Here is a 25,226-nt window from a genome sequence, read left to right on the forward strand (position 1 = left end):
GTGTCCTAATGCCCCTGCCCTCATTCCATGCCTGTTAGCTGATGAACAAATGTACCTGCAGGTATGTGTAACAGTTGGGGAAGGGACACTCCTTCAACTCCAGCCCAGAAACCCAGAGCCAATGTCTGTCAGGACCAGGTTCCGGGCCCAGCCCTCAAGGTGTGTACCCTGCCACCACGACACTTGGTCACCTTGCTGGCTTTCCAGCTGTGGGGAGGGCTGGTAAGGACAGGCAGTGGAGGTGGCAGCTCCGTCAGGGGCTGCATGAGACAGCTACAATATGCCACTTCTTTCCAGCCCCACTTGTTTTCTGCATTTAGAAATCCTCTACTTAATTCCTTCTTACAACAGTCTCCTGGGAGCATGCTGCTTCAGGTGCACCATGTAACTGAGCATCCGTCTTCCCCTGGGATACAGTAATGTAGTGTTTTCTCACTTGTATATACCTCCATATTACTGCCTAGTGCTTTCTCTATTCGGAGGCCTCTATGAATCCATGCTTGAAGAAGGAAGCCCCCTCTTGAAGGAGCACACTGGAGCAATATACTATGCTAAACCCACAAAGTTAGTCAAACGGTGTTGCAATTACATCAAAAAGTGGAGGTAAGAGGTTTAGATAGACCCATAAAAGCTCTGAGAACTCATAAAATCTCATTACCGTCACTTAACTAAAATACAAAAATAAACAGACCCATGGCAGATGCCAAAACAGGGACTACTGCTGGCAAAGGTTAAGAGATGACTGCTTCATCATGGTGGCCCTGTGCATGAGCAGTGAGTGGATCAGGTGGGGAAATGCCACACACACACACCGGCTTTTGTATTTCACCAGGGAAAGGTGACAAGAGGATCGCACCAGACTGGGTGCAGGCAACCGGCGATCAGACCATGTGCCAAAGGGAGATTTTTTATAAATAAATAAATGATTAATCTCACATTTTACAGTAGATACATGAATAGAAATGCAGGAGATAACTACCCAGATTTTCTTGCTGGATTCTTCCCCCTCTTAGATTTTCTCCCTGCATTCCCCCCCCCCAAGCGTGTCCCTGCAAATCGCTGCTATAATCCCTAAGGGCTAATTTCAGGAACGTTCTGGCGATCTGCAGCAACTCGCTGCGCGTTCGCCACGTTTCCCCCTGTCAATTCCAGAAATAAATAATAACAATAAAAAGCCCCGATATGCGTGTATTCATTCCCCGCTTCCTCCAACGCCTGCCCGCAGCAGCATCCCCCCCCCGTTCCCGCACCCCCGGGCACCTGCTGCTGCAACTCACCCGCCTCCCGCGCCCCCCCCCCCCCGCTGTCGCTCGCCCTCGTCCCCTCCCGCAGCCCCCGACCCGGCCATGTCGCGGCGGGGGAGCTCCGGGAGAAGCAGCTCGGGGGGGAGCCGGGCTCCAGGGCTATGGGGGGGGGGGGGGAGCAGCGCCGGAGGGGGCAGCGCCGGGCGTTCCCCGCGTCACGGCCCCCGCCCCTCCGCGGCTGCGGAGCCCGCCCGGGCCGGGGGGACGCTTCGGAGCGGCAGCATCCCGGGCACCGCCTCGCCCCCCCGCGAGCGGCCCCGCGAGCCGCCAGCTGCCTCGGCGGCCCCGCGGGGGGCCGGGAGCCCCCCGAAGCCGGAGCCCCCCGGCCTCCATCGCCGCCTCCCCCCGGGAGGGAGGGGCGGGAGGCGGCGGCGCCTCTCTCCGCCCGTGGGGGGGCACCGGGGGGAGAGGCAGCCTGCGGCCCGGAGGAAGCTCCCGGAGGATGGGCGAGGAGGAGGAGGCGGCACACGCACGGCTGGGCCAGCGGAGGATGAATTAGGAGCCACAGGAGGCTGCCGCCGGCACCGAGGGGGGAAGACGAGAGGAAGGGGCTGGACTTGGAAGAGGAGGAGGAGGAGGAGGAGGGTGCGCGGGGGGGGGGACTGAGTATCGCTAATAACAAGTTAAAGACTAATAACAATAATAACAGACCACCTCCAGGAAGATCCGCGGCGGAGGCTGAGCGGTCCCCGCGGAGGCCAGTGGGGTTGCAGCGCTGGGTAGCTTGGAGAGACGCTCCGAGGCATCAGTCTGTGGTGGTGGCTGATTTTTTTTTTTGGGGGGTGGGCGGGGTGGGGGCCGTGTTTGCGGGAGAAGGAAGGGGTGGGAGTCGGAGGAGCGGACTACCTTTCCATTATTATTTTTATTTTTTTGTTGATATTATTTTCGCCGTGCAAGGAGGACGCTCGGAATTCACCGGCCTGTCGGCTCCCGAGAGGGACCCGGGGATTGTTGCGGTCGCTTTTCTTTATTATTTTTTTTAATTTTATTTTATTTATTTTTTTTGTCGGTCGGTTCGTTTGTTTTGATTTGGCTTTTTGTTGCCGTCATTCTCATTTTCCTTTTCCCGCTGAGCAGCGGCGGCGGCAGCAATATGGCTGGTGATGGGTTTTTTGGGGGGCGCTGGCGGCGGGAGGAGCTCTCGGAAGCCCCTGCGCGCCGGGCCCGCTGTTAGCTATGGCAAATGGCAGCGGCGGCGGCTCCTACCCGGGCGGCAGCGGCGGCGGCGGCGGCCTTAGAATGAGTAACAATATCAACGCCAACAATCTCAACACAGACTCGTCCTCCTCCCCCGTCAATGTGCCCAAGATGGATGCGCTCATCATCCCGGTGACCATGGAGGTGCCCTGCGATAGCCGCGGACAGCGCATGTGGTGGGCTTTCCTCGCCTCATCCATGGTCACTTTCTTTGGGGGACTGTTTATCATCCTGCTGTGGAGGACCCTCAAGTACCTGTGGACTGTCTGCTGCCACTGCGGGGTCAAAAGCAAGGTAACTCCCCACCCTTCCCTCTCCTTCCCTTTCTGCTGCTGGTGCTGGTCTGGTGCGGCCGTGGTGGTGTGGAGGAGGAGGAGGAGTCCAGCCTTGTATCCCGGGACACCTCAGTGAGGTTGCAGTGCAGGAGGTACCACAGGGCTGGCGTAGGCTGGCAGCGTGCTGCTCCAGTGGGGTTGCCTAGGGCAATGTGGGGAGCGTGGCTGGGGGGCAAGGCACTGGGTGCAGCCCAGACAGGTGCCCCTCAGCCTCTTCTGCTCCTCACAGCCCTCACAGGGATGCACACAGGTCTTGGTCCAGTGGCTCTGAGGGTGTGCCTGGGGCCAGCTAGCCCACTTGGCGAGGTGAGCACTGGCACGTCGGGACAGGGTGGTTCAGAAGTTGGTGCGCACCCCCTGGGGCTGCGTAGGGTGGGAGCACATTCGTGCCAAGCTAAACTCTTGATTCTCCTACAGTGTGAGAAACTTGGGGAGAATTAAGAAGGTAAACTTGTCACTCAAGTAAATCTTGTCAAAGCTAGTTCCATTCCCTGAGAATCTCTTACATGTCTGTCTCATAAATTAAGTGTAGATATCCAGAGGTGTTCCGTGAATTCCAATGAAAGACGTTAGGTCAGTATTCCTCTAATCCAATTGCAAAATTTTTGAGGCAATCTCTCAACTCTTTCAATTTTTACACATTACCAGCTGGAAGAAAGTGTGATACGTGAAGTAAGGTCGCCTTCTGGTTTGAAGGAGACCCTTCAAGCCAAGGCTAAGAATCCGCTCAGGTCCAGACTTTCATTTTTGTTTAAGACAAATGGGATAGAAAGCGTTAAGACTCTGTATTTGTGAAAGTAGATTTTGACAGACCCCAAAATAGACCAGCAGCTGGAGTTTCTCCCCTTCCCTTTTCACATTTTTGGATTACAAATGGAATAATATCTGCTTCAGTTATTCCTGGCACACAGACACCCACAAAAACACACACACCTTTTAATATATGGTTGCTAGGTTGCTGGCTTGCTTTGACGTACAGTGAGCTGTCTTCCCCTTTCTCCTGTCCCCTCCCCCTAAACAGGCTTGATACGGCGCATAACCCAGCTCCGCAAGGATCTGATACTTAGGGAAACCAGAAACAGAGTTAGAGTGTGAGAAGTTACGATACTTTGTTGGTGCGTTTGTGTTGAGCTGGGTGAGTGTCCAGCTAGGATTGCCTGAAAGAACCCCTCCGTTGCGGCTGGAAGTAGGGCACTGGCAAGGAACTTGGCCTATCTATGGAAGAAGAGATTGCTAGAGATACGGTATAAATAAAAGCTTTTAACTCAACTTTAAGCTGCAGGAAACCTTCCAGGCAGTATCACTTCTCTATAGACATTTTTAATTTTATTCAAAACCAAGCCTGAACTTTTTCAGATATATTAGCCAGGTATGATGACAAAGCTCAAATGAATTTGTGATAATAAATGTGTCTTGTAAAAATATCAATTCCTACAACTGTGAAAGACAGTTTTTTGAGAATGGAGGAGTAGTTAAGACTTATCCTCTGTATATTACTATTCTTCTAGGTATATTTAGCATTTTCCTCTCTGCATGATGGGACAAATCTGCAAGGGCTATAAGGGATCCTGAAGAAAAAGAAAATCCTACAGGTTATCACCTACTGCTTCTTTCATTGAGTTAACTAAAAGTTAGGGCTGAGAGGCTTCTGTGCAGACTTCCTCTGCATAGTGTCTTGGTGGGTCTCAGTGGTGTGATAGCTGTTGTTGGGACATGGTTAAAGAAGATCATTTATCTCTTAACCAATACAGAAAAGCATATCTAAATTATCCTTAAAGTTTCTTAGGCTAAATCTATCCGTTAGCTAAATAACAGATACCGCCAGCGGGTTCCAGCTCTCCCAGTCTGAATGATTTGACAGACGGCAGCTACCTGGGGTAGCAAGATCAGAGCTGATTCCATGCTCGAGACTTGAAGTAGCTAAGTTCATGAGTATCTCTCCCTGGGGCAGCAGGATAGACGACTCTGCAGGTAGGAGGAGATAGACGTCTCTTTTTAGAGCGTGTCTGTTACACTTCCAAGGGTTTTCAAGCCTCCGTTGAATAAGAACTTTCAAGGGCTGATCCTACATTCCTTCCATGCTAAAATGGGGAATTGGAGGGAATTCTGTGTGTAAGGAGCCATGAGGTACTGCAGAACACTTTTAAAATTATTTAGGGTATGAAGGCTAACTGAAAGAAAAACTGGAAATGCCTTAAACTTGGCTGTTACCAAACACTCACTTTGTGCTGCATGGTAACTTGGGCAAGGGTGCCCAGGTGAGAAATGCAAATGCACACTCATACTCTGTCGACTATATTGGACCTGCTAGCAAAAGCAGTTTTACGAGAAGTAGCTCCTCCTGCTGTGGAACTGAAGAATTTTTCTTCATGTTAGGACCTTTCCTTCCCTGTGCTGTCTCTTCTGCTACTCTGCGGGTTGTAGCAAAGCTGGATGTCCAACATCCTCTCATCATCTACATAAAGAGTGGTCCCAGAGAGTGAGCTAAGAGAAGTCTTTTTCATATCTCTTTTCTTTGGCTTCTTGCTGGATAACTCGTATATTAAAAGGCAGAGGGCACAGAGTTTCTATCCTAACACCTATATCCATGTATGTTATTGCAAGGAACTGCAAAAATCTCATTTTCTTCTTGCTATACTCTAATCTCCACATTGCACTTCTCAGTTTTATCAGTGATGGTCAACTCTATTTAGTGGATGTAGGCCTTTTTAATGGCTGCATAGAAGAATTTAGAACATTTTTTCCTCCTTAACTCACTGAATTTCAAGTTGGAATTCAAAAATGTGGCATAAATAGTTTAACACTTTGTGGTATGAAATTTCAGTACAGTGTTGTGTTTTTTTTATTTTCAAGATAAAGTCAAGATACAGTAAGTTGAGAATACTAAAACTTCTGGTAATAGAATGATAAGCATTGGCCCTTGAAATTCCATTCCAATTTATATCGCTATATACTAATAGAACATTAATATTAATCATATAGTACCAATAATGGCTGAAGTTACAGAATTTTTATGCTCCATGCTTCCTTTGTGAGATGACATTTGTTAAAATATGCTGAAAAGAAAAACATAAATCTTGACCTCTGTTGTCAGTATTTCATGTAATGTGAGTCATTACAGTTGAAGCCCTTCTTTTACTTTACTTAATGTGGTTTATAATTTTAAATGTAATTCTTGCAAAATTAGCTATAGTGATTTTGTGGAGATATAACAAATGATGTTTTTTTTTTCCTCAGTGTTTACGTCTGCATTTTAAGAAACAGATTTTGTTAAAGAACTTGTCTTCTGTTTGCTTGGTCCTTGTCCCTTGACCAACTCATTCCTGTTTGTATATTAAAAGTAGAACACGAGATTCAAATTCAATGGCTCCATTCTGAGCAACTCCATTAGTTGTTCTTGTTTCTGGAAATAAAGTAATAATAAAAAAGCGCAATGAAGTCTGCAGTGACACACAGTAGCTAAATAGTTATTGTACAATCTGTATTTCTTCTGATGTTATAGATCTGCTTCTGCATTTTCTGTGCTCCTGAAGGGCATTTTCTTTTTCATAAACATTAAAGATGCTGTATATTGGCTTTGAACAATCTCTTAAACAAGAAGGTGCAGTGAAATGAGAAACAAGTTTGGAGCAGGACAGCTCCCGAAGCTGAGGAGCTCAAGTCCAGCATGAAGTGCACACTGTACCCGTCTTGAAGAATGCCACACTGGACCCTGTACCACTGCTCCTGGGCTCCCCAGGGTGGTACCTGTGTACCCCTTATGTCTTCAAGGCAGGTGCTAGTCTAGGTGCTGTCTACATCACTATGCCTGCGTTGGCATGATTTTAGAGCTTTTTCTCCCCACAATCCAGGACTCACATGTATATCAAATGAAGTCCTTGGTTATAGATGCCAGTTACTGGCCTGAAATGACAAGCCACAATAGTATTCTTTGATATTAGTCTATGTATTTGGTAAGTTTAATAAACTACACAGTGCTAGATTGCGTCAGTAGAAACTGACCAACATTGCTGTTTGTTGTCAGTAGAAAAATGGAAGTTTTACTGGAAGTGCAATGTTTGCAGAAGGCCTCTTTGAGAAGCTGAGAGTTTTCACACAGGCCTATAAGGCCTGGGGAAGTTTGTAAAAGGAAAAATTTCTGATTTCCCTAAAAGAAGAAGTGTTTCGGCCACACTGTCTCTTCGATAGCTAGGTTTGTTGATTCCCTAACAGTACTGAAGTAAATCTCCTCTCCAAATAAAAGTAAAGAAACAAACTAAAAACAAGGCAGGCACCGTATACTCAGAAGAGTAGGAGAATACATTAGAAGGTGCTTGTATGGGTACAATGCTGGAAATACCTTCACCTAAATCTGTGTGTGGAAGCCTCACCTCGACTCTCTCGAAGATGGACTGAACAGAAGCGTATGAACAACTGGGAGGCTCAAGAGATTATCAGTGGGCTGCAAAGCATTTCACTCTTCAGTCACATGCTCAATCTGGCTCGAGAAACAGGAGCGTTACCGTCTCATGGCTATCAGGCGGTCTGCGTGTAAGTGCCCTGCGAGCGTCCCACCGGACAGGTTGCCAGTTGAGACAGAAGCACATTCAAGGGGTCAGGGACTGGGAGGAGAGGTGCTTGCGGCTCTTTGCAGATGGTGTTCCTACAAGTGAACGAGACAGGGATATGAAGAGGGGTGTGTGGCTGTTTGCCACGCTGCTGGTCTCCTGTGAAATAGAAGGCACTTTCAGCTCTCTGAAGCTCGTAATGAATTTCACATTTTATAAAGACATGATAAAATTGGTTATATATGCAGGAAAGAAAATGTATGGACAAGGATTTAAGCTGTAAACCTAATAATCTCGACAGAAATGTTATTTTGATGCAGTGTAATACTTAGTCTCAAGGCTTTGCAACGCATATATTTGAGGAGAAAATCTGTGCTCAGAAAGAATTTGCAACTCTCACACATTTGCAAGTCTGTAGATGTTGGTTGGAAACCATTAGATTTCACAATTTTTTCCAGTTTAGCACAACAGAAGAAATGCCTGTAATAGGGAACAAAAAGCTTTTTAGTAACAATGATCTATGTACACAGTTTTGATGCTGTGGGATTTCTGGTACAGAGTGAGGGCAGTTTACAGCCCCAGTTACAGAAACACCGAAAATTTAGAGAGCACTGGTCATAAGTATAATCTCTGTAGGGACAGGATCTAATGATTATAATTACAAAAGCAATGATGTTCCATGTCTGTCCTGTACTGCTGCAAGAAGGTGGATTGCGAATCTTAGTCATTGAGTGTCCTTCCTGAGACAGATCTTAAGCAGCAGCAGTAATCTCTAGTCAGCAGGCAAAATGCAGAACAATGGTCACTGTTCCCCCCAGAGGGATTTGCAGAGATTGGCTCTGCTATTCTGTGGAATCTAGCTCACATTGATGAAAGTTTATGCGAATTTCAGGGTTGGCTGGTAATAATTCCTCTGCAAGATCAGGCTCTCATTCAGAAGCAGTGATGCGTTCTAGTGTTAAAGGTAGGACAGCAGTTCCAGAGAAGTTAGTCAGATGGAAGAATAAAATAATTTTGGAAGAAATTAGGGGATGGGGTATTCTCTGGGTTCTATTAAGTACTTATAGTAACCCTGCATATAATTATGTATTTCACATATATGAAGATTATCAAATTGTCAGTGGGAAGTCTAAGAAGGACTGTGAATACAACTCAGGTGGAATTTTTCTAAGGGAAAGATTGCTGGAAAATTGCATGTGTGGATGTTAATAGTCAAAAAATATTTTTCTCTCCCACGTGTAATTTCAGAGGTAAAAAGAAAGGGACTACAACTGAAAAAGCTATCTCAATATGCTTTGTTTCTGTCCTGGATTCAGATGCTGCTACATGGTTGAGTGCTTAAGGCCTAACTCTTGGTCCTGTCCTGTGACAGGACAGTGCCAAACCCTATGAGAGTATAAGGCTTGAGCAGAGTTTATACCAACTTTACACAGGGCTAATTACACCTTCCAGATTCAACCTCGTGGTCTGTAAGTGCAAGTACTCTTTGTGGCACATAGGTCTTCTTGGGTGACAAAAGAAGGTGGCAATGCAGTAGAAGTTGCTGTTAGCACTTTTGCCAATAATATAGCTACATGAATAAATGGAAAAGAAAGATACCTGTCTGCCGTGCCTGTCAGAGATGCATTGGTCAGGAAAGGCCCATTTTGAATCCTGATGGTATTAATAGCCTGAGAATACATCGGGCTTGCATCTGTGAAAGGAACGCTTTATTGCCATATATAGTATGCGTGGTTCTGTTTAAATGAATGTGCTGTCACTGACATGTGTTGAGTTCAGTTTGCTTTGAGATGATATATTGCATATATTTGTCAGCTTCAGAGCTACAGAAACTGAGAGCATTATCCAAAGCCTCTTGAAATAGAGGGAGACAATCCTAATAACTTCAGTGGTTTTGGACTCGGGCCTAGATGTTCACAGTGTTCTAGATGAATCCGATATATATATATATTTTTTTTTCCCAAATGATTCTTATGTTAACATTTTAAGCTTTTAAAAGCTTTTTTCTTTTATTGTAGAGACATATATTTACTTGGCTTGTGGCCATTATGTCTGGGATTTCCACATTAGAAACAATACTTAAAAACCACACAAGGTATGTTTCCATTCCAGTTAAGACTTGCACCTCCTTCCAGCCCCCCTGCTCTTGGAAATCAGAATTTGCATGCTTGAGCTGTTGGCAATATCTCATCATGGCATCTCTCCTGCAAGCTGATGTGCAAGGACAAGCACTGGGTATTTTTTAGGGACGCAGTAAGTGCCCACATGATGGAACTGGCAAAGGTCCCTTGCCCTGTGGCTCACCTGCAGGACAGAGATGCGTTTGCAGTCCTGGAAATCCCTTTGAATGCCCTTTTCATCACCTAATTTACATAGATGCATAGATATCAGAACTGCTAACATAAAGTGGGTAAAAAAAGACGAGTCTCATTACCGAGCCGAAAGGCTGTTGAGAAATGCTGTACCATAATAAACAATTGTAACATAACAAAACAACTGGGCTAGAATTTGAGAGGCTTGTCACAATAACTATTAGATGCAGCTTTACTGTGCTGCACTTTTAATTACTTTTTATATACCGAAGAATACAGTTATAATACAGATTTGTTCCCCTTTGTCCAAGCAAATGCTAACTAAATATTTGTCATTTTCTTTTTGATATATTTCATCAATTTCACGGTATCTTTTAGATTCTTATGTAATGTGTTGTCTCTTACTTGTTAAACTAAAAAGGTGACTCACTCTAAATGTGCTATTAATAATGAGAGCAACTGTAGCAGTATTGATGCTGGATTTATTTTCTACTTTAAGATTGAGGGAAACATAATAGATATGTCTTAAAAAAAAAAACCAAAACAATTTGCAAATGATGGCCTTTATATTACAAAAATAAAGTGAATAATAGTGTTGTATTTGATTATTTGTTTTAGCATCTTTTTTTCTTCTTTTCTCCATATTATGAACTCTATTAAACTCATCTTAGTTGTGATTATGCACTGGTATTCTGCTGGACAGATTATTTGAAACAGGTTCCTAGCTTCTTTGACCTGTAACAACAGTCATAGTTGGTGTAGAGCACTTCAGAAGCTTTCAAATATCCTGGCAAATCCTTTGACTACCAGTGACTGGCCGTCACTCTTTTGACGGTGAGTTTGCCAGTCAACAGGTCAATGTTGTGTCATGTTTTTACATTTTCTAGGTTACCCTACTATAAATAGGGTTTCATGAGGAAGCTGATACGCTTTACGTGGGTTTTAAGGACTGAAGAAAAAAAAAACCAACAACAGCAGCAACAACAACAACAAAAACAACACAAAAAAACCTTCCTTTTTTTTTTTTATCACTTGGAATGAAAGCACAGTCTAGTTAGAAGAAAACTGCATGGTCTGTCTATATGTGGTGCTAATGTTTCTCTGCATAAAGCAATTTTTTAATGCTTTAGTTATACACATCAGATAAATTGGTTGTGTTACGTGGGGAAGTTTTTACCAGCTTCTTGTGTTAGTTGTCTTCTATTGCAGGTGCATTTATATCGAAGGCTTCGGATTCCATCAGCATTAGAAACAGTGAAAAGCTGTTTCTATGTTCACATTATCTTCATATCATTTCAGGTTTTCAGCAATAATGTATACCTTGGGTCTTTTACCACAGTTTTATTTTTCTGCTGTCTGCAGGATAAGGTTATGGTCCGTTACGCTTTTTTACAGAGATATGGATTATATGCTTAGGATTTTTTTTTTTTTTGGTTTAAGGCCATACAACATTTGACTTAAATGCTCCTTCTCATCCTCTGACACCTTCTTACACATGTAAGTTATAATGTTGTCTTTTCATGAGTAATAAAAGCAGAATTCAAATTCCATATCTGTTGTTCCTTAAAAAAAATAAAATCCCCCCCCCTTTTTTTTTTCCTATTCACAAAAAATCATTTTACTTGCATCCTTGGAATGTGTCATCAGAATAAAGTTTTCATTTACTAAAAGCGGCAAATGCTATCCAAAGTGTTCAGATTTGACTCTGCCTGAATGATTTAAATGATAAATTTTTCATGTTAACATAATGATATGTACTGTAGGAAAACCTTGACATATTTCAGTTGAATGGTAAGATGTGATTCTAGGAGTGGAAGAAAAAACATTTTGATGTTTTGAGATCAAATCTTTTGATTTTCAATTGATGGCATTATGATTGTTATTAAGTTATGAATATTTTTTTAAAGAAAACTCATACAGCAGGTATTTAGGTCAGTATGTGGAACTTAAGTCAACGCTTGCACAAAACACTTTATTAGACACCAAAATTTATTTTATTTTTAAGGTCTGAATAAAAAGTTTGGTTTCAGAGACAGTGATAACTTCAGGTGGTTTCAGAAAGAGGCACTGTTAATCTAGTCTTGAAAACTTATTTCCTTATTTAGGTGTTTGTCAGGGAGCATAGCTAAAATCCAGGTACTTACCGTTTTCTTTTGGAACAGCGTATACTGGACCTCAAGTTGAATAGGGTCTGCCTAATCTCCTGGATTCTTTTCTTTGTATATTTAAACAGTGGACAAGGTACTTCAGTGTTTGTGAAGTTACACACTTTTAAAGCTTTTAAAAGCAGTAATGTCTTTTGTATTAACATCTAATACTCTAATTTTAATATTCTTTTACTTAAGAGGTTGATACACACCCCTTAAACAAAAATACTTATTTCAAGCCAATTGCTTTTTTTAGAAATAACTTCACTAAAAATAGGGGAGAAGCAAATTTTTCATGCTCCCATATTAAAATTATGGGGAGTAATCGGAACAGGTTATTGTTTCTATGGCAACAGTGATTTTAATAAGGCTGCACATAAACTTTGCCTTGATTGACTCTACGTGCAAAAGTGCAGTCTGGGCTGGTGTTCATAAGGTGAGAAATGCTAATGGTTTGGTTAATAGATCTTAGTCGTAGTCCTGTGCCAGCTGCATACAAAAGTAAAGTGTGTCCTTACAACTGACTGTAGAAAGTTTATTCAGAAACCTCTCTTTTTTGTTAAGGAGTGGTTGAATGAGAGGATGTGTGTTCATACTTTGTAGAGGTGGAAAATACTTAAACCTCTAGGGTGAAACGTTTACTTACTTTTCAAGTAACAAAGTAAATCCAGAATGTTATGGGCTTCTCTGTTTACTTTAAGTACATGGAGAAATAGAACATTAGGTTTTGAAATAGGTAGTATTTCAGTATGAAACAGGCCAAGGGTACTGCAGAAAAGACTCCAAGCTTGCATTGCATACAGCAAAAAAAGAAAGTTTTGGGGTTACTAATTATCAAAATCCTTCACTAGTGATCAGATAGGGCATTGCTGTGTCCTGTTAACAGGTGGGTCAGATTCCAGTCTTCATGGATATGAGGGATGTGGGTAGGTGTTGCAGGCTGGGCGGGGGGGAAGGGATGGGATGGGATGGGATCATGGCAGGTAAAGCATGAGGTGGCTAGTGAGCATTTATATTGCACCTGTGCACTCCTGAGATGGTGGGAGTGAGTGAATTTGGATTAGAGTATGTTTGATTACACAATTAATTCTGTGAAGGTGTTTAAGCCATGTGATGTTATGTTTACATCAACTTTATGGCTTCATATGAACTTAAAGTGATGTAGGCCATACCTCATCTGTTCTAATGTCTGTTTAAGCAAAGTTACATCATTTACCACTTAAAAAAAATCCCGCAGAGCAAGTTAAGTGTTTTCTGGCTGCAGTGTTTTTGATTATGTCTTGTAAGACTGGCTTTATCATCCTGAGGTCATGGTTTGATACTGCTAATAAATCCAAACTGTAAAGTCTGGGAGGAGACTCTGCAAGGTAGCGGACCTGTGTTGAGGACAGGCTGTGACCGCCAGCCAACAGTAACTCCTGATCCTTAACTGCATTTTTAGGTGGTTTTGCTGAGCAGAAAGGATCTCATGGATGAAATTTAAATACCAAAAAGTTTTAAAAGTGAGGTGGATTTCACTATTAGACATCACTCCAATAGACGTTCTACTCTATTAGACATAAAAATATTAATTTAATGATGTCGTTTTGGTGAACGTAGGTTTGTTCATTTCAGTGTTTTAGCCAGATAAGGAATGCACTTTTAAAAGTAAATTCCAGCTTTTCTGGAGTTGGTAAGAGGATTGCCTTCAGCTGAAACTATGTAGGGAGATGAGCTCCAGCACACCTAATACACTCACTGCAGCTGCTAACAGGTATTCAGTCCCCAGAGCTAGCCTTGAGGGTATAAATGCTGAAGCACAGAGAGTGTGGAACTCTTATGTTCTTTTAATATACCTCAGTTTTTGTAAATGTGCAGTTAGTCTGATTAGACAGTGCTTTTAGGGGGGAAAAAAAAAAACAAACACCATCTTAGTGTTTTTGGCATGCTTCTGGCTTTATTTTCCTTTCTTTTTGATGTGGGATTTTTATTTTTAAATCACTATAATATATGTACGGTTTCCTAGCTCTTCTAGAGAGCTCTTTTTTTTCTGCTGTGCTGTAATGTTAATTTTGGAGTTCAGTTTTCTTTCATGGGCTTCTTTCTGTGCGTTGGCTGTTGTGACCCTGGCAGGCTACTGCAGATGGGAAAATGAACCAACAGGTTGGCGAAGATGATGGTGAGACCTATGATTTTGGATGATCCAATATTGCCTTAAAATATCGTAGGTGTTGGGCTGTGACAGAACTATTGATCCACTTCAGTGTAAATATTCTAAAATAATCTTTTATTTATTGATTTTCTGAGGGTGTATGAAGTTTGTATGGATAAAGATATTTTATATCCTGACTGAGGAGAAATGGAATTGTTTGGGGACAGACTGTTTTTAAGCAGGTGTTGTATGTTTGATTTAGAGAAAAATAAGTGTTACAGATTGTGATAACAGGTGATAGAGCTTAGTGCCCAAGCTGTTTTCAGAGGGCTTTTCATGTCACTGTAAATTTGAGCTCTGGGGCTTTTACCTTTAAAAACTTTTAAAGGAAGGGGAGAGAAGGGTCATGACAGTTTCAATTAAAAGTAAAAGTTCTAAAAAACTCTGGGAATATAAACTGAGTTGTAAAGATTCTCTCATGTGTATTTATATTCTCTCAGGTCTGTTAAAATGTTGTTTTGTAAACAAGTAGAGGCATCATTTAAAGTGTGGGCTTTTTTAGTAGCAATATTTCTCAGATTTAATTGTCTTTTTCTTTGGGACAGGTAGTGTTGGTCTTGGGGGTGGGTTGTCTTCAGCTGTGAGTGCATGACTGTAGTTTCTGTTGGTTTGTAAAATACTTGTTTGTCTTAAAGTAGTGCGTGGATGTAAGCTATTGTTCAACTCCCTAAGAAAAAATGTTGTATCTGTGTCTTTTGAAATCAATGAACTTAACTGTGGTAGGTAAATGGAAATCTGCTCTGTGATGGCAATTCATCTAAAAATCTCAGAGCAAATTGCTTGTCTTAAGACTATAGCAGTGCTTTAATCATTAATATCAGTTACAGTAGAGGGTTCTTCATCTCTGTAACTACATTTGTATTGGTTTCTGGGTGTCTGTTTTCATTTGGTCAGATTATTTTGGTGTATTTGGGCTCATTTCTAATAGTTTAAAAGAACATAGAAGTCAACTAAATTTTATTTCCTTTTTTTATATTAAAATTAAAATTTGTGTTTTAATTCAGTACAGATTCTTTTGTAGGCAATGCTTCGTTGATGTTAAGTATTTGTAAGATCATTCAGTTGTTTCGAACTTAATTATAGGTTGTTTTTATTTGTCTTCTTGCCTCAGGCTTTTGATTAGTTCACATAGCTTTGAATCTGCACCCTATAAACATATCACTAGAAGGTGAAAACCTGAAGTTCTTACACGATTCTGTGACATTAAGAGCAAAAATTCATGGAAATGTTTTAACATCAGGAGAGATGTAACATGTCCATTAGGCAGACAGACTTTAGAGAGGTAGCAGCACTGGTTGTAAGTCAGTCTGTGTTTCATATTGATATATTTGAAGCAAAACTCATTCCTGTGCTGTGTTGGCTTTTCTACACCGTTTAAGCTCCTTTTATAGGTCTGAAAGGGTTGTGGTATTTTTTATAGTATTTTCTGCAAGTGGGAAAATTTCCTGTTAGGGTTCGAGGATAGTGGTTTAAAATGTACCACTTGATACAAGGAGCATAGTGTATTTGAAATTGGACCTAACAATTTGAAAAGTCCATCTGAAACATCAAAATACCCAAGGGGGAATCTGAATGTTACATCTGGAAATTATTGTAGTATTCAGAAGCCACGTAGTTCTGCAGGTGTAGTTATACCAGATTCTATTGCTGGTTTTAACTAAGGGGCAATTCTCTGCCTCATGCATTCTGTGTGTAGATAATGAGAGATACAGGAGAGGGTGGGGGGTTGTAAAGTACTGGTTTGCCCAAGTCCATGTAAAGCAACCTAATAATCAAGATAAGATGACTTCGTTAGTATCCACTTTCTCTATTTGTCCAAGTTGCAAAGGAAACATAGCTTGCAAGTCCCTTACAGCAGTTACTATTTTTAAGGAACTGCAGGTGGTTAAAACTTTCAGAAACAGATAGTAAAAGAACTAAAAAGTCTTGATTTTGGATGAGATGAAAAATTAATTGTAATGTGTTAACAGGATTTGGTTGAAAGAATCAACAAGTAACATGATAGAGGGAATGAAGACTGCCAAGAAGGGAGTCTGTGTAGTTTGGTATACAGGGTGTATGGCTTTTACTTTGTCTGTGTATAGACACTGATGAATATGCTTGCGCTACTGTCATAATAAAATGGCTTTTGAGCCATTCGCACTGACTAAAGAATAATGTTACTCTTAGAGTCTAGGAAGGTTCCCAGTTAAGCATATGCTTGGTGATTGTACTATTTTTAGCTTCTTTGAACCACACATGTTCTCCCCAGATATTTATTTGTGAATGCTGTATTCTGTTCTTAAAAGGAAAATTGCTGTCTAGTTTTTTTTTTTCTATCCAAGAAAGGAAATAACCAGGGCTCTTGTCAGTGCTTTACTTTTTTGAAATCCCAGGAGACAGGGCAAATTAATTAAATTTAAAATGGACCCATCTGGTAGTGCTAGCAATGCCAGGGGAGAAGAACAGGTGAAAGAATCTGAGCCAGAATAAACATACAATGTGTTATATAACCTGTAATGTAATTTGTGGCACATCACAAATGAAGACTGATCTTTGTGTTAGGTTACTTACTGTTTGTTTAGAGCATGGTTTATAAGTCAAAGGGTTCATGTAATACTGTACGGGAAACATTTGTTTCTGCTGTATTGCTAATAAGGTAGATTTTTTTTTTGTTATTAATAAGTCACATGCGTTTAACCTATTTTATAAATGATATAGAATTCCCTGTATGGATTGGTTTGAAAATAAATGGATTGAGTTGTTTGAAATGAAAATGAAACTAGGTTACTATTTCAGAGCAATAGTGAAACTGTTTTAACAGTTGAAAAGCTATTATCCAAAATGAAAATTGTCACAGGTATACTCAATTTCACTCTGAAATTTATATTTCTTTAAGAAGAATACAAGATGTCTATGCAGATGTTTTTGTTGCCCAAATTACCTTGTTCTTGAAGTTCTCTGCAGTACTTTGAATGTAGTCATTGCAATATTGGGAATAGGAATGTAAAAATGACTGTAAAAATTGAATTGTATTACCTGATTTGGGAAGCATGCAAAAGGTAAGCAGCATAAATACTGGAAATAAGTGAATTAGATTAGAAAAGAAAAGGCAATGAAGATATTCAAGATTGTGTCCGTAGTTTGGCAGGGTTCCATAATGCACATTGCATTTTTGTTATGGCACAAGTTAGGCATGATTTCTATGTCATTGACTGTGTTATGGAGCGTATGTTTGATAATGCACAGTTTTTGGGGAAATGTTTCATGAGGGCAGAGCGGGTGTTAGGCCTTTTGGCATGAGTTGGAAAGAAATGGGGGAAATAGGGCATAGAGCTCTTGTGAACTCTAGGAGCTGAGTGAGTAGATCTTTACCTGGCTTATGGAAATCTCATTACCTGCCTTTAAGTCAAATTTCATCCTCATCCACTGATTATTTTCCTGCCTACTGTGTAAGTTTCACCTTTTTGGGGAAAGAAAAGAACAAAGCACACACACACAATTATGATAGTATTTTCCATGAAGAATGGAAGAAATTTCTTGCTTGTATTTCCTGAGTTTCCAATCCTCACGTGAAAATTTGTAGGTGGTTGGGCATAAAATTGGTTGTCTTTCCATAGTGGAGAGCATTAAAATTCACTTTCAATAAATAATAGTCTGCCAAAATTTGAATGCTTACAAAACTGTCAGTTTAACTGGATTTTATATACCCAGCAAAGGGAAAAGGCGGTGATACTAAAAGTCTTTTTTCTTTTCTGACCGGAAGTAAATATTTGACTTTTTAAAAATATTTCATACTATGAGGCTAAAAATTGAAGCAAATTAAGCTTTCTTCACATTCTGCTTTCAATAATTGTCTTGACAAGTCTTTATAATTGCAAGGAGCTCTTTCCAAAGTAGAAGCAAATTTGTCAATTGTGAAAATCTACGCAATCCATCAGTTGTGTTTTCTTCCTAGCTGTGTTCTGTGAATGTTTCCATTCCTAGGATATAGTTATAAAATTCTGTCCATGTATAATATACAAAAATACGAATTTTATGACTAAATCTTTTATTAACAACTATATCAAAGTTAGGTGTTTTCATGTTGTGTTGTTCTATCAGAATAAATGGATTTTATGCTCATTTTCATGTCTGTAATAGATTGTGGAAAGCATGCAAGAATATGCAATTTGTGTTTCTCTTTTTGTGGATATAAATTCAACAACCCCCTTCAAATCAATTGGACAATAAGGAAGGATTTAGCAACTAAACAACTATAAAAGCTGTAGTTAACCATTTGATATGTTGTGTTGGTTATTAATAATTCTTCAGTTTTCATACCCTTGTAGATTTGTTAAGAACTTTGTGGCTTGTTTGTTGAAATTGGTATTATAGCAGAAGCACAGAAGTATGCTGTAACAGGCAAACTTGCTGAATGATGAGCCCTTGGGAAATTTTAATGCAGCTTTCCAAGACTTGAATGAAAGTAAGAGGTTGCAAGATGAGAGTGATATACGTTGCAGACATAGCTGACCTGTGAAAAGATAGTGAAGAGCAAGCGTTGAATGTTAACTATTTTTTTTTTCAAGTTCTTGGTGCATTCATACATTTCATTCCCACACTCTTTGGTGTCTGTATAGTTCATTTAACTCTTCAGTGCACTGTTTTTGGATTTAGCTCTTTAATGTTGGTTTTTTCATACTACCTGAAGTTTCTTCTCTTCTCGTAGAATGAGGTACGCATGGCAATAAATTACATAGAGGCTATTGCTCCATGTTTGGAAATTGTTTTCTTTTTTCCAGAGGTGAACATCAGAACATGGAGACCCATTGCCTCCGGAGTGTACTTTATATTTCCTGGTTTGTGGCAGGATTTTGACAAGACTGATTACCAGAAGTCAGGGAGGCTTTAGTGCTGTTTGTATATGTTTACATGAGAAATAGGTTGATATCTTAGACGATTCCCTGTTGCAAAGAGAGGCCTAAAATAGTTATTTTCAATATATATGGGAGGATAATGCTTCCTATGTTACTCAAAACTTTGCTACTCCACAGGGTTGCTCAATTGAGTTGGAAAATGCATAGTACATCAAGTCACATTTGAATGCAGCAGTCTTACATCTAAAATAGCTTCAGTTATCACCCACCATATATTTCCCTCTCTTTAAGCCTCATGAATACTCCACTGGGCATCTTAGGCTGAGCTGAATTAGGCTAGAAACGGATTTAGGCCAGGAAGGATTGGAGCTGATTGATCAGTACAGCAGAGATATGCGCTTTAAAGGTGCTCTGAAGTCTTGGGCTTCAAAACGTGCTGAGATCCTGCAGTCTGACTTCAATTTAATCTGTGAATGCTCAGTATTGGAGAGGAATAGCACCTTAAATGATTTTTAATTTACCCAGATTACTTTCTGGTTACTTTGGTGCTGTACAATGCGATCCTTGTATTCTGTTTGGAAGATAAACTCTTGCTACAGAACATGTTAGGAAGTAAACATTAATCTTGTAGACGCTTAAAATATAGCTTAGTCACCAGATAATGGTTAAAACAGAAGCCTTCTACTTTATCCTTTCCTGACTAGATGTTAAAAAAAAAAAAAAAAAGGCTAACAAGATTACTATAGTTTTATATACTGATAGTTGCAGCAGAGAGAAAAAAAACTAACGTTTGCTCTCTTAGTATAGTTAGTGGTGGAATTTGATTTTCGTAGCTATCAAGAAATAGTTTTTGGTCATTTCAAATAAAACAGCAATTTAAGGAAGTTCTTAAAACTTCTACATGTGGTTGCATGGCAGACAAATAGTGTACTATGTTATCACAGCCCCTAATCATACTTCACAAGCAAGTGCTGTAAAAGTGTTTGTTGGAAACTGCTTTTTTCTAAAAATTCAGAGGAAAATTTTACAGAGTATGTACATAGAGGCCTCTGAAAAATGTAACTTTTTACAGCATTACCTAGAGTGACTTATTTGTCTTAATACTTTTGAGGTCTCAGTTAGGATCTTTGTGTGGCATTTATGCAAATACAGTTGGCAAACGTGCACCTGAAACCATTCAGAGGAGTAGATGAGTGCAGATTTAGTTTTTCTTTTCTATTGTGTTTATATTCTTCATCTAAAGTATGATGCTGTGATACAGTGCACTGAGAGATGCCTTAAAAGAAGTTGTGCTATATTACTTCATGATTTCCTAGCAGCTTTATTTTTGCATTTTACTGGCCAAACAGTTGTTTTTTTCTTCTTTTGTCTAAGCCATTTTCCAGTGAAATAGTTGTCATCACAGATGATCCCCACTGTTTGTTCAGCCAAATGTCACTTAGGTTACCCACCCTTATCCTGTCTTCACCTCCTGCCTGTGCGCCCCATTTCTTTTGTTAAGAAGAGCCATTCTGTGGCTTGGTACAAATGCCTAGTTCTAGTATGTCATTTTTGGATTACTTTGAGTAAGTATCACATAGATCTGTTATTTTCTTCAAGAAATACATTACAATGTACTACTTAATGCCCGCACAGGACTGAGTGCTAGTCCCCCTGTGGTTTTTCTAATGCTATCGCGACCCTGGGGGTGACCAGTCTGTTTGTGTTAGTGCATGCATCATATAGGAATTAGAATCAGGTGGTGTGTCAGTGCGATACTATAGTGTATGGTTATGGAGATCTTGTCTAGTCTTGGGTGCGTTTTCCTTGTCAGCCTGTATATTACTTTGCCTAAAGAGTTATCAAGTTTTTTCTTTTTTTGAAAATTTGCCTCAGTTATGGTCCTCTGGACACTTTAGTGTGAAGTCTTACTATGATACTAACATAAAATAAGTCTTATGATTAAAACAATTTCCATGACGGTTCTCAATCTGAAGTTTGGCTCTGTGCCACTTTTAGTCAGTGTTCTGTCAGTGGCCATCTTCGTTGGGCTGGCTGACTGGAGGCCTTTCCTGGGAGGTGGAGGCGGTGGAGGTTAACAGAGATGAGGCAATCCCTGAAGTGAAATAACATGGTGTGTTCAAAAAAAATGTTATCCTATCCTGTTTTTTAATGCATATAGCAAGTAGTCTTAGTGGACTTCAGCTTGAATTTAAATCACTTTGATCTCGTTGGAGCTGAAACACTTGTTCCATAATGTTCTGAGAACTCTCTGTTTGTATTGAAGTTGCTGGCAGTTGAGGTTCTTAAATCAGTATGAAATTCTTAACTGCGTAATTTATTACTGTTATGGATAGAAATGAGCCAGTGCCAAAGGCTGATATCCAAACATGGGATTTGGAATCCAGTCCAAGAATTCAACCTAAACTCAGTAAATCCTAGGTCAGGACTGGTGGCTTTCTAGTACGAATATTCTAGGTCCAAAGCTGTTTATCATCTCAGTGAAATTCCAGCATTTGAAAAGGTCAGCTGTTTAATTAAATTAAGTATTGAAAATATGCTGATAACAGTCGTAAGGGGGTTATTGAGTTTGAAAACATGAGAATGTGAGGGTTTTTGTGATTCCCTGAGTAGACTGCTTCCAGAGATGAAACCTTTTTAAACAGAGACTCTCAGACAAACTGAAATTTGCCACCGAGATGAATAACTTAAAGAAGAAGAACAAACAGAAGTACTAAAGCCTTACAGGGACTGGTTTTTTATAGCACCAGAAATACTGTGACTTGGTGTTTCACTTTTAGCAACAAAGATCACAGAGGGTAATAGAGAGTTATATGATGTGGGGGATCTTTTTATTTTTGAGAATTCGTATTGAGATCTGATAATTTCATGTTTATCTTTATTTTCCTTTAAAGAACACTTACTGAAACAAGAAGATGTTTCCCTTAAGTTTAGGAGAAATGTCTAAAATTTTGTTCCTGTAGCTATACTTGTTTGTTTGGGAGAGTCCCTATTAAGAAATGTAAAACTGCATATTAATTTAGGTATTCCAGCATCATTTAAAATATAAAAATATAGATGCAAAACACTCAAATAGAATGCAACAGCAGTTGCTGAAATTTTAGTGTATTAGTTAGTGTATTAGCTAGTAAAACAGCTGGGCAACAGTAGATCTTGGGGGAAAAACTGTGTATAGGTGTGAAAATCATCAATCATCAGTGAAGTGGAATGTAGCAGCTGTGTAAGAGCACATGGAAGCACTCCAGAAAAGACAGAGGAGTGATGAATATTATACTCAACATAAATTTGACTTCAGGTATGTGTAGGTATTTACTCAAAATGAAATTTCACAAGAAGCTTCAAATTATAATAAACATGAATGCAAATATATACACTGAAAGTTGTGAATGAACTTAGGAAACAAGCCAATTCTGGATTTTGATGGAAAGCTGAGCTTTAGAGTAAAAAGATAAGTTCTCTGACCATGTAAGAGCCTCCAAAACATTCTTTGCTTCTGTACCCCTATATCTTTTGTGGTCCATGTGCCATATACTGTAACCCTTCAGTTTCTGTGGAGGCTTCCTTTGTTTACATTATGTAAGATCGCATTTCCTCTTTCCTGTTCCTGCATCTGCTTTTCTGATTGTGTGTATTATGCTACTGTATTCAAGAGAAGAGAATAACATAAAATCTGCCTACAGAAAAATGAGTGCCAGGAGGTTAGGTTATGCTTTAAGAGAGTATAAAATCACCCAGGCAAAGAATGTGCATATTGCACATTCCAGAAAATGGAGGGATACAGCAGTTGTGTGGGAGGGTTGAGAATGCTCTAACCTTGTAAAGGGAAGGTAGTGTACTGAATGGGCACAGCAAATGGCCTAAAAACATTCTCAGGCTTCAGTAAACCCAGCAATAGTAGAAATAATATTGCAGTCACCAGCCTGATTAATAGAAAGAAAAACTGCACTATGCAGAGAAATTTACCAGCTCTTTTGTCTTGCAACTAGTACAAGGAGTAGATAAAAACTTGAGTAGAAAGGGAGTGAAGAATGGCTACTATGAACCTTCGTGGTGTGGAATATTTTCATTAAATGAGTTGGTCTTAAAAGATGAAGAGAAGGGAAAGGGCAACCACGCCCCTAAAAACAAACAAACAAAAAAAACACTAAACCCACCAACACACACCAAAAAACCACCACAAAACAACAGTGGGTACCACATCATTCAGGATGATGAATTGCAATGATGGGTGGGAGACTTGGATAGCCTGCAGTAAACTACTTACTATAAAAATATCTTGTTTTACATTTGCTTGGTAAGTGTCCACTGGTCTCTTTTTATCCAATATAAATAGGAAAAGATTGAGGTATGTCACTATTGGTTTCAGTTTATCATCCAAACGCTTCTTTCACTGACTCCAGTGGGAATTCTGCATTCTATCCAAAGTCAAAATATTTCTCCCTGGTGTTAGAAAAACAGTTCCTTAAATAGATTGTCAGTTTTGTTTCTTTAGAGCATTTGAAGACTAGTGGACTGCTGTGCAAGTTCCACTTTTTAAGACAGGCCTGAGATACTAAAAGAAACATCACATATAGTAAAATGAGAATAATTCATGTTCACAACAGGAATAAGAAATTTACTTTTTATAAATGGAAGGTGCAGTTACATAATCATCGTACATCTCTTGGAAATGCAGCTTTTTAAATGACACCTTTATAAGCCTTGAAATTCTCCTCATACTGCTTCCTTTCCGTCATTTACTTATTTTTTTTTATGAAAGGGTTTTGTAAATATGAATGACCTATGCCAATTCCGAAGTGCAAGCATGAAGAAAATTGCTTCATGGTGTTCAAGATTAAGAAGTTAGGACTGTAGTAGTGTGATGTCATGGAATGAAGAGAAACCCCTATGATGCCAGGGTACATTTATGCTCCTATTTGCAGGTATCTCAGCTTTATGAGGTGATTGGAGTTTTAATTGAAGCAGATAAACTTGGCACAGCTGTGATTCCATGCTGAAATATAAGCATCAGTGTCTTTTTCCTCTACTAATCATAAACGTCAATACCTTATTTGCTTTTAATTTGAAGCAATGTAATTAGGAAGCCAGGTATGCCTATTGATTCAATAATCACTTTTTATGGCAATTGGTAAATTGGAGAGCTATGTAACAGTCTTTACAATGTGATATTTACATCTATTTCTGTGGATCTAATGCCAGTGCTGCTTAGACAAAATAAGCAGAATGATTGAAAATATTAAATAAAGCATTGACCCCTACTTAGGTGCATGGTTCAAATCTTTAAAGCATTGTGGTCGAAGAGATGAAAGGTAAATGATATATTTAGTTTAAAAAAATATATATGTATATGTGTATATATATTTCTGGTGCCATAGAGAAATCTGAAGTAAAAAAAGTGTTATAAAACCTGCCTTGTGGAGTACTATTGCATGGAAATTCCTGGATCACAATGTAGGGGCAGATGCTGCCTCTGTAGAAAATACATAGTGAGATTTACACCTCAGTATTCCTAAGCATTTTTTCTGTCAATAACAGAAATGCTCCCAAGTGCTCGTATGGCTCTAAGCATTGAAACTGAAGCTTTGATTGTGGATCTGCAAGTATTCTGAACCTCTAGAAACTGGCTCTTCAGCATAGTGCTGAAATGGCTGATGAATATCTCTCTTCCCCTACTTCCCATGGTGATGGTAGCATCTGCTGTTCTGCAGCAGAGACGGAGATAAAATGTTGGTGCTTTTAACACTTGTAACATGGCAAAATCTTTGCATGTACAAAAGTATGAACACATGAAAATGTGTATTTCTGGTGTGTGTTTGCAAATGAACGGTTAGATTATTCAGCACTGGGTCTAATGGGACTGTAAAACTGGCGTTTCCTTTTTTATGAATTATTAATTTGTGGGATATTTGCATCCTTGGAATTTATAGTTACCTATAATAGTTCATTTATTGTGTCATGCAAAAATCATGCCAAGTGTGAAACAGGATTAAGCTGTGGCATTCATGGTGTACTTCTAACTGTTTCTGCCTAGAAACCATGAATAGGCTTTTCAGCTTCAGTCAGGCTGAGATGAAGCTGCAATGGAAACCTCAAATTGCTTAAGTGAGGGAGAGAAAATGTAGTCTTAATTGGAGGTGTTAGGACCATATAGCTGAATCGGATCATATTGAGAACTTGTTGTGAGACATTTAGCTGCTTTTTTCCCTTCTCTTCTGACTTAATAAAAGAACAAGAAGTGAATTTTAATAAGTGAAGCTATGAGACCACACACAGTTAAACCAAGTAAACAAGAAGTGTGAGGTTTGAGTATCCAGACTGATCTTTAATTGGTTCAAAACAAAATTACCTCAAATAT

At 39.8% G+C, this 25,226-nt stretch overlaps 1 protein-coding gene across 20 annotated transcripts in view; it reads left to right on the top strand.

Moving 5' to 3' along the window:
* Positions 1–1,682: 1,682 nt before the first annotated feature.
* Positions 1,683–25,226, top strand: part of KCNMA1 (potassium calcium-activated channel subfamily M alpha 1) — a 475,606-nt gene continuing 452,062 nt past the window's right edge. For 4 of the 20 annotated variants that reach the window (XM_035544141.2, XM_035544151.2, XM_050712035.1 and 1 more), the window contains exon 1: positions 1,685–2,795. In XM_035544141.2, coding sequence (XP_035400034.1) covers positions 2,481–2,795 — 315 coding nt within the window. In that variant the 5' untranslated portion in view covers positions 1,685–2,480. Of the gene's footprint in view, positions 2,796–25,226 lie in introns of all 20 variants that reach the window. The other 16 variants (XM_050712032.1, XM_050712033.1, XM_050712043.1 and 13 more) reach the window with 11 other exon arrangements.

The sequence above is a fragment of the Cygnus atratus genome, chromosome 7, assembly GCF_013377495.2.
Source record: "Cygnus atratus isolate AKBS03 ecotype Queensland, Australia chromosome 7, CAtr_DNAZoo_HiC_assembly, whole genome shotgun sequence".
NCBI lineage: Eukaryota > Metazoa > Chordata > Aves > Anseriformes > Anatidae > Cygnus > Cygnus atratus.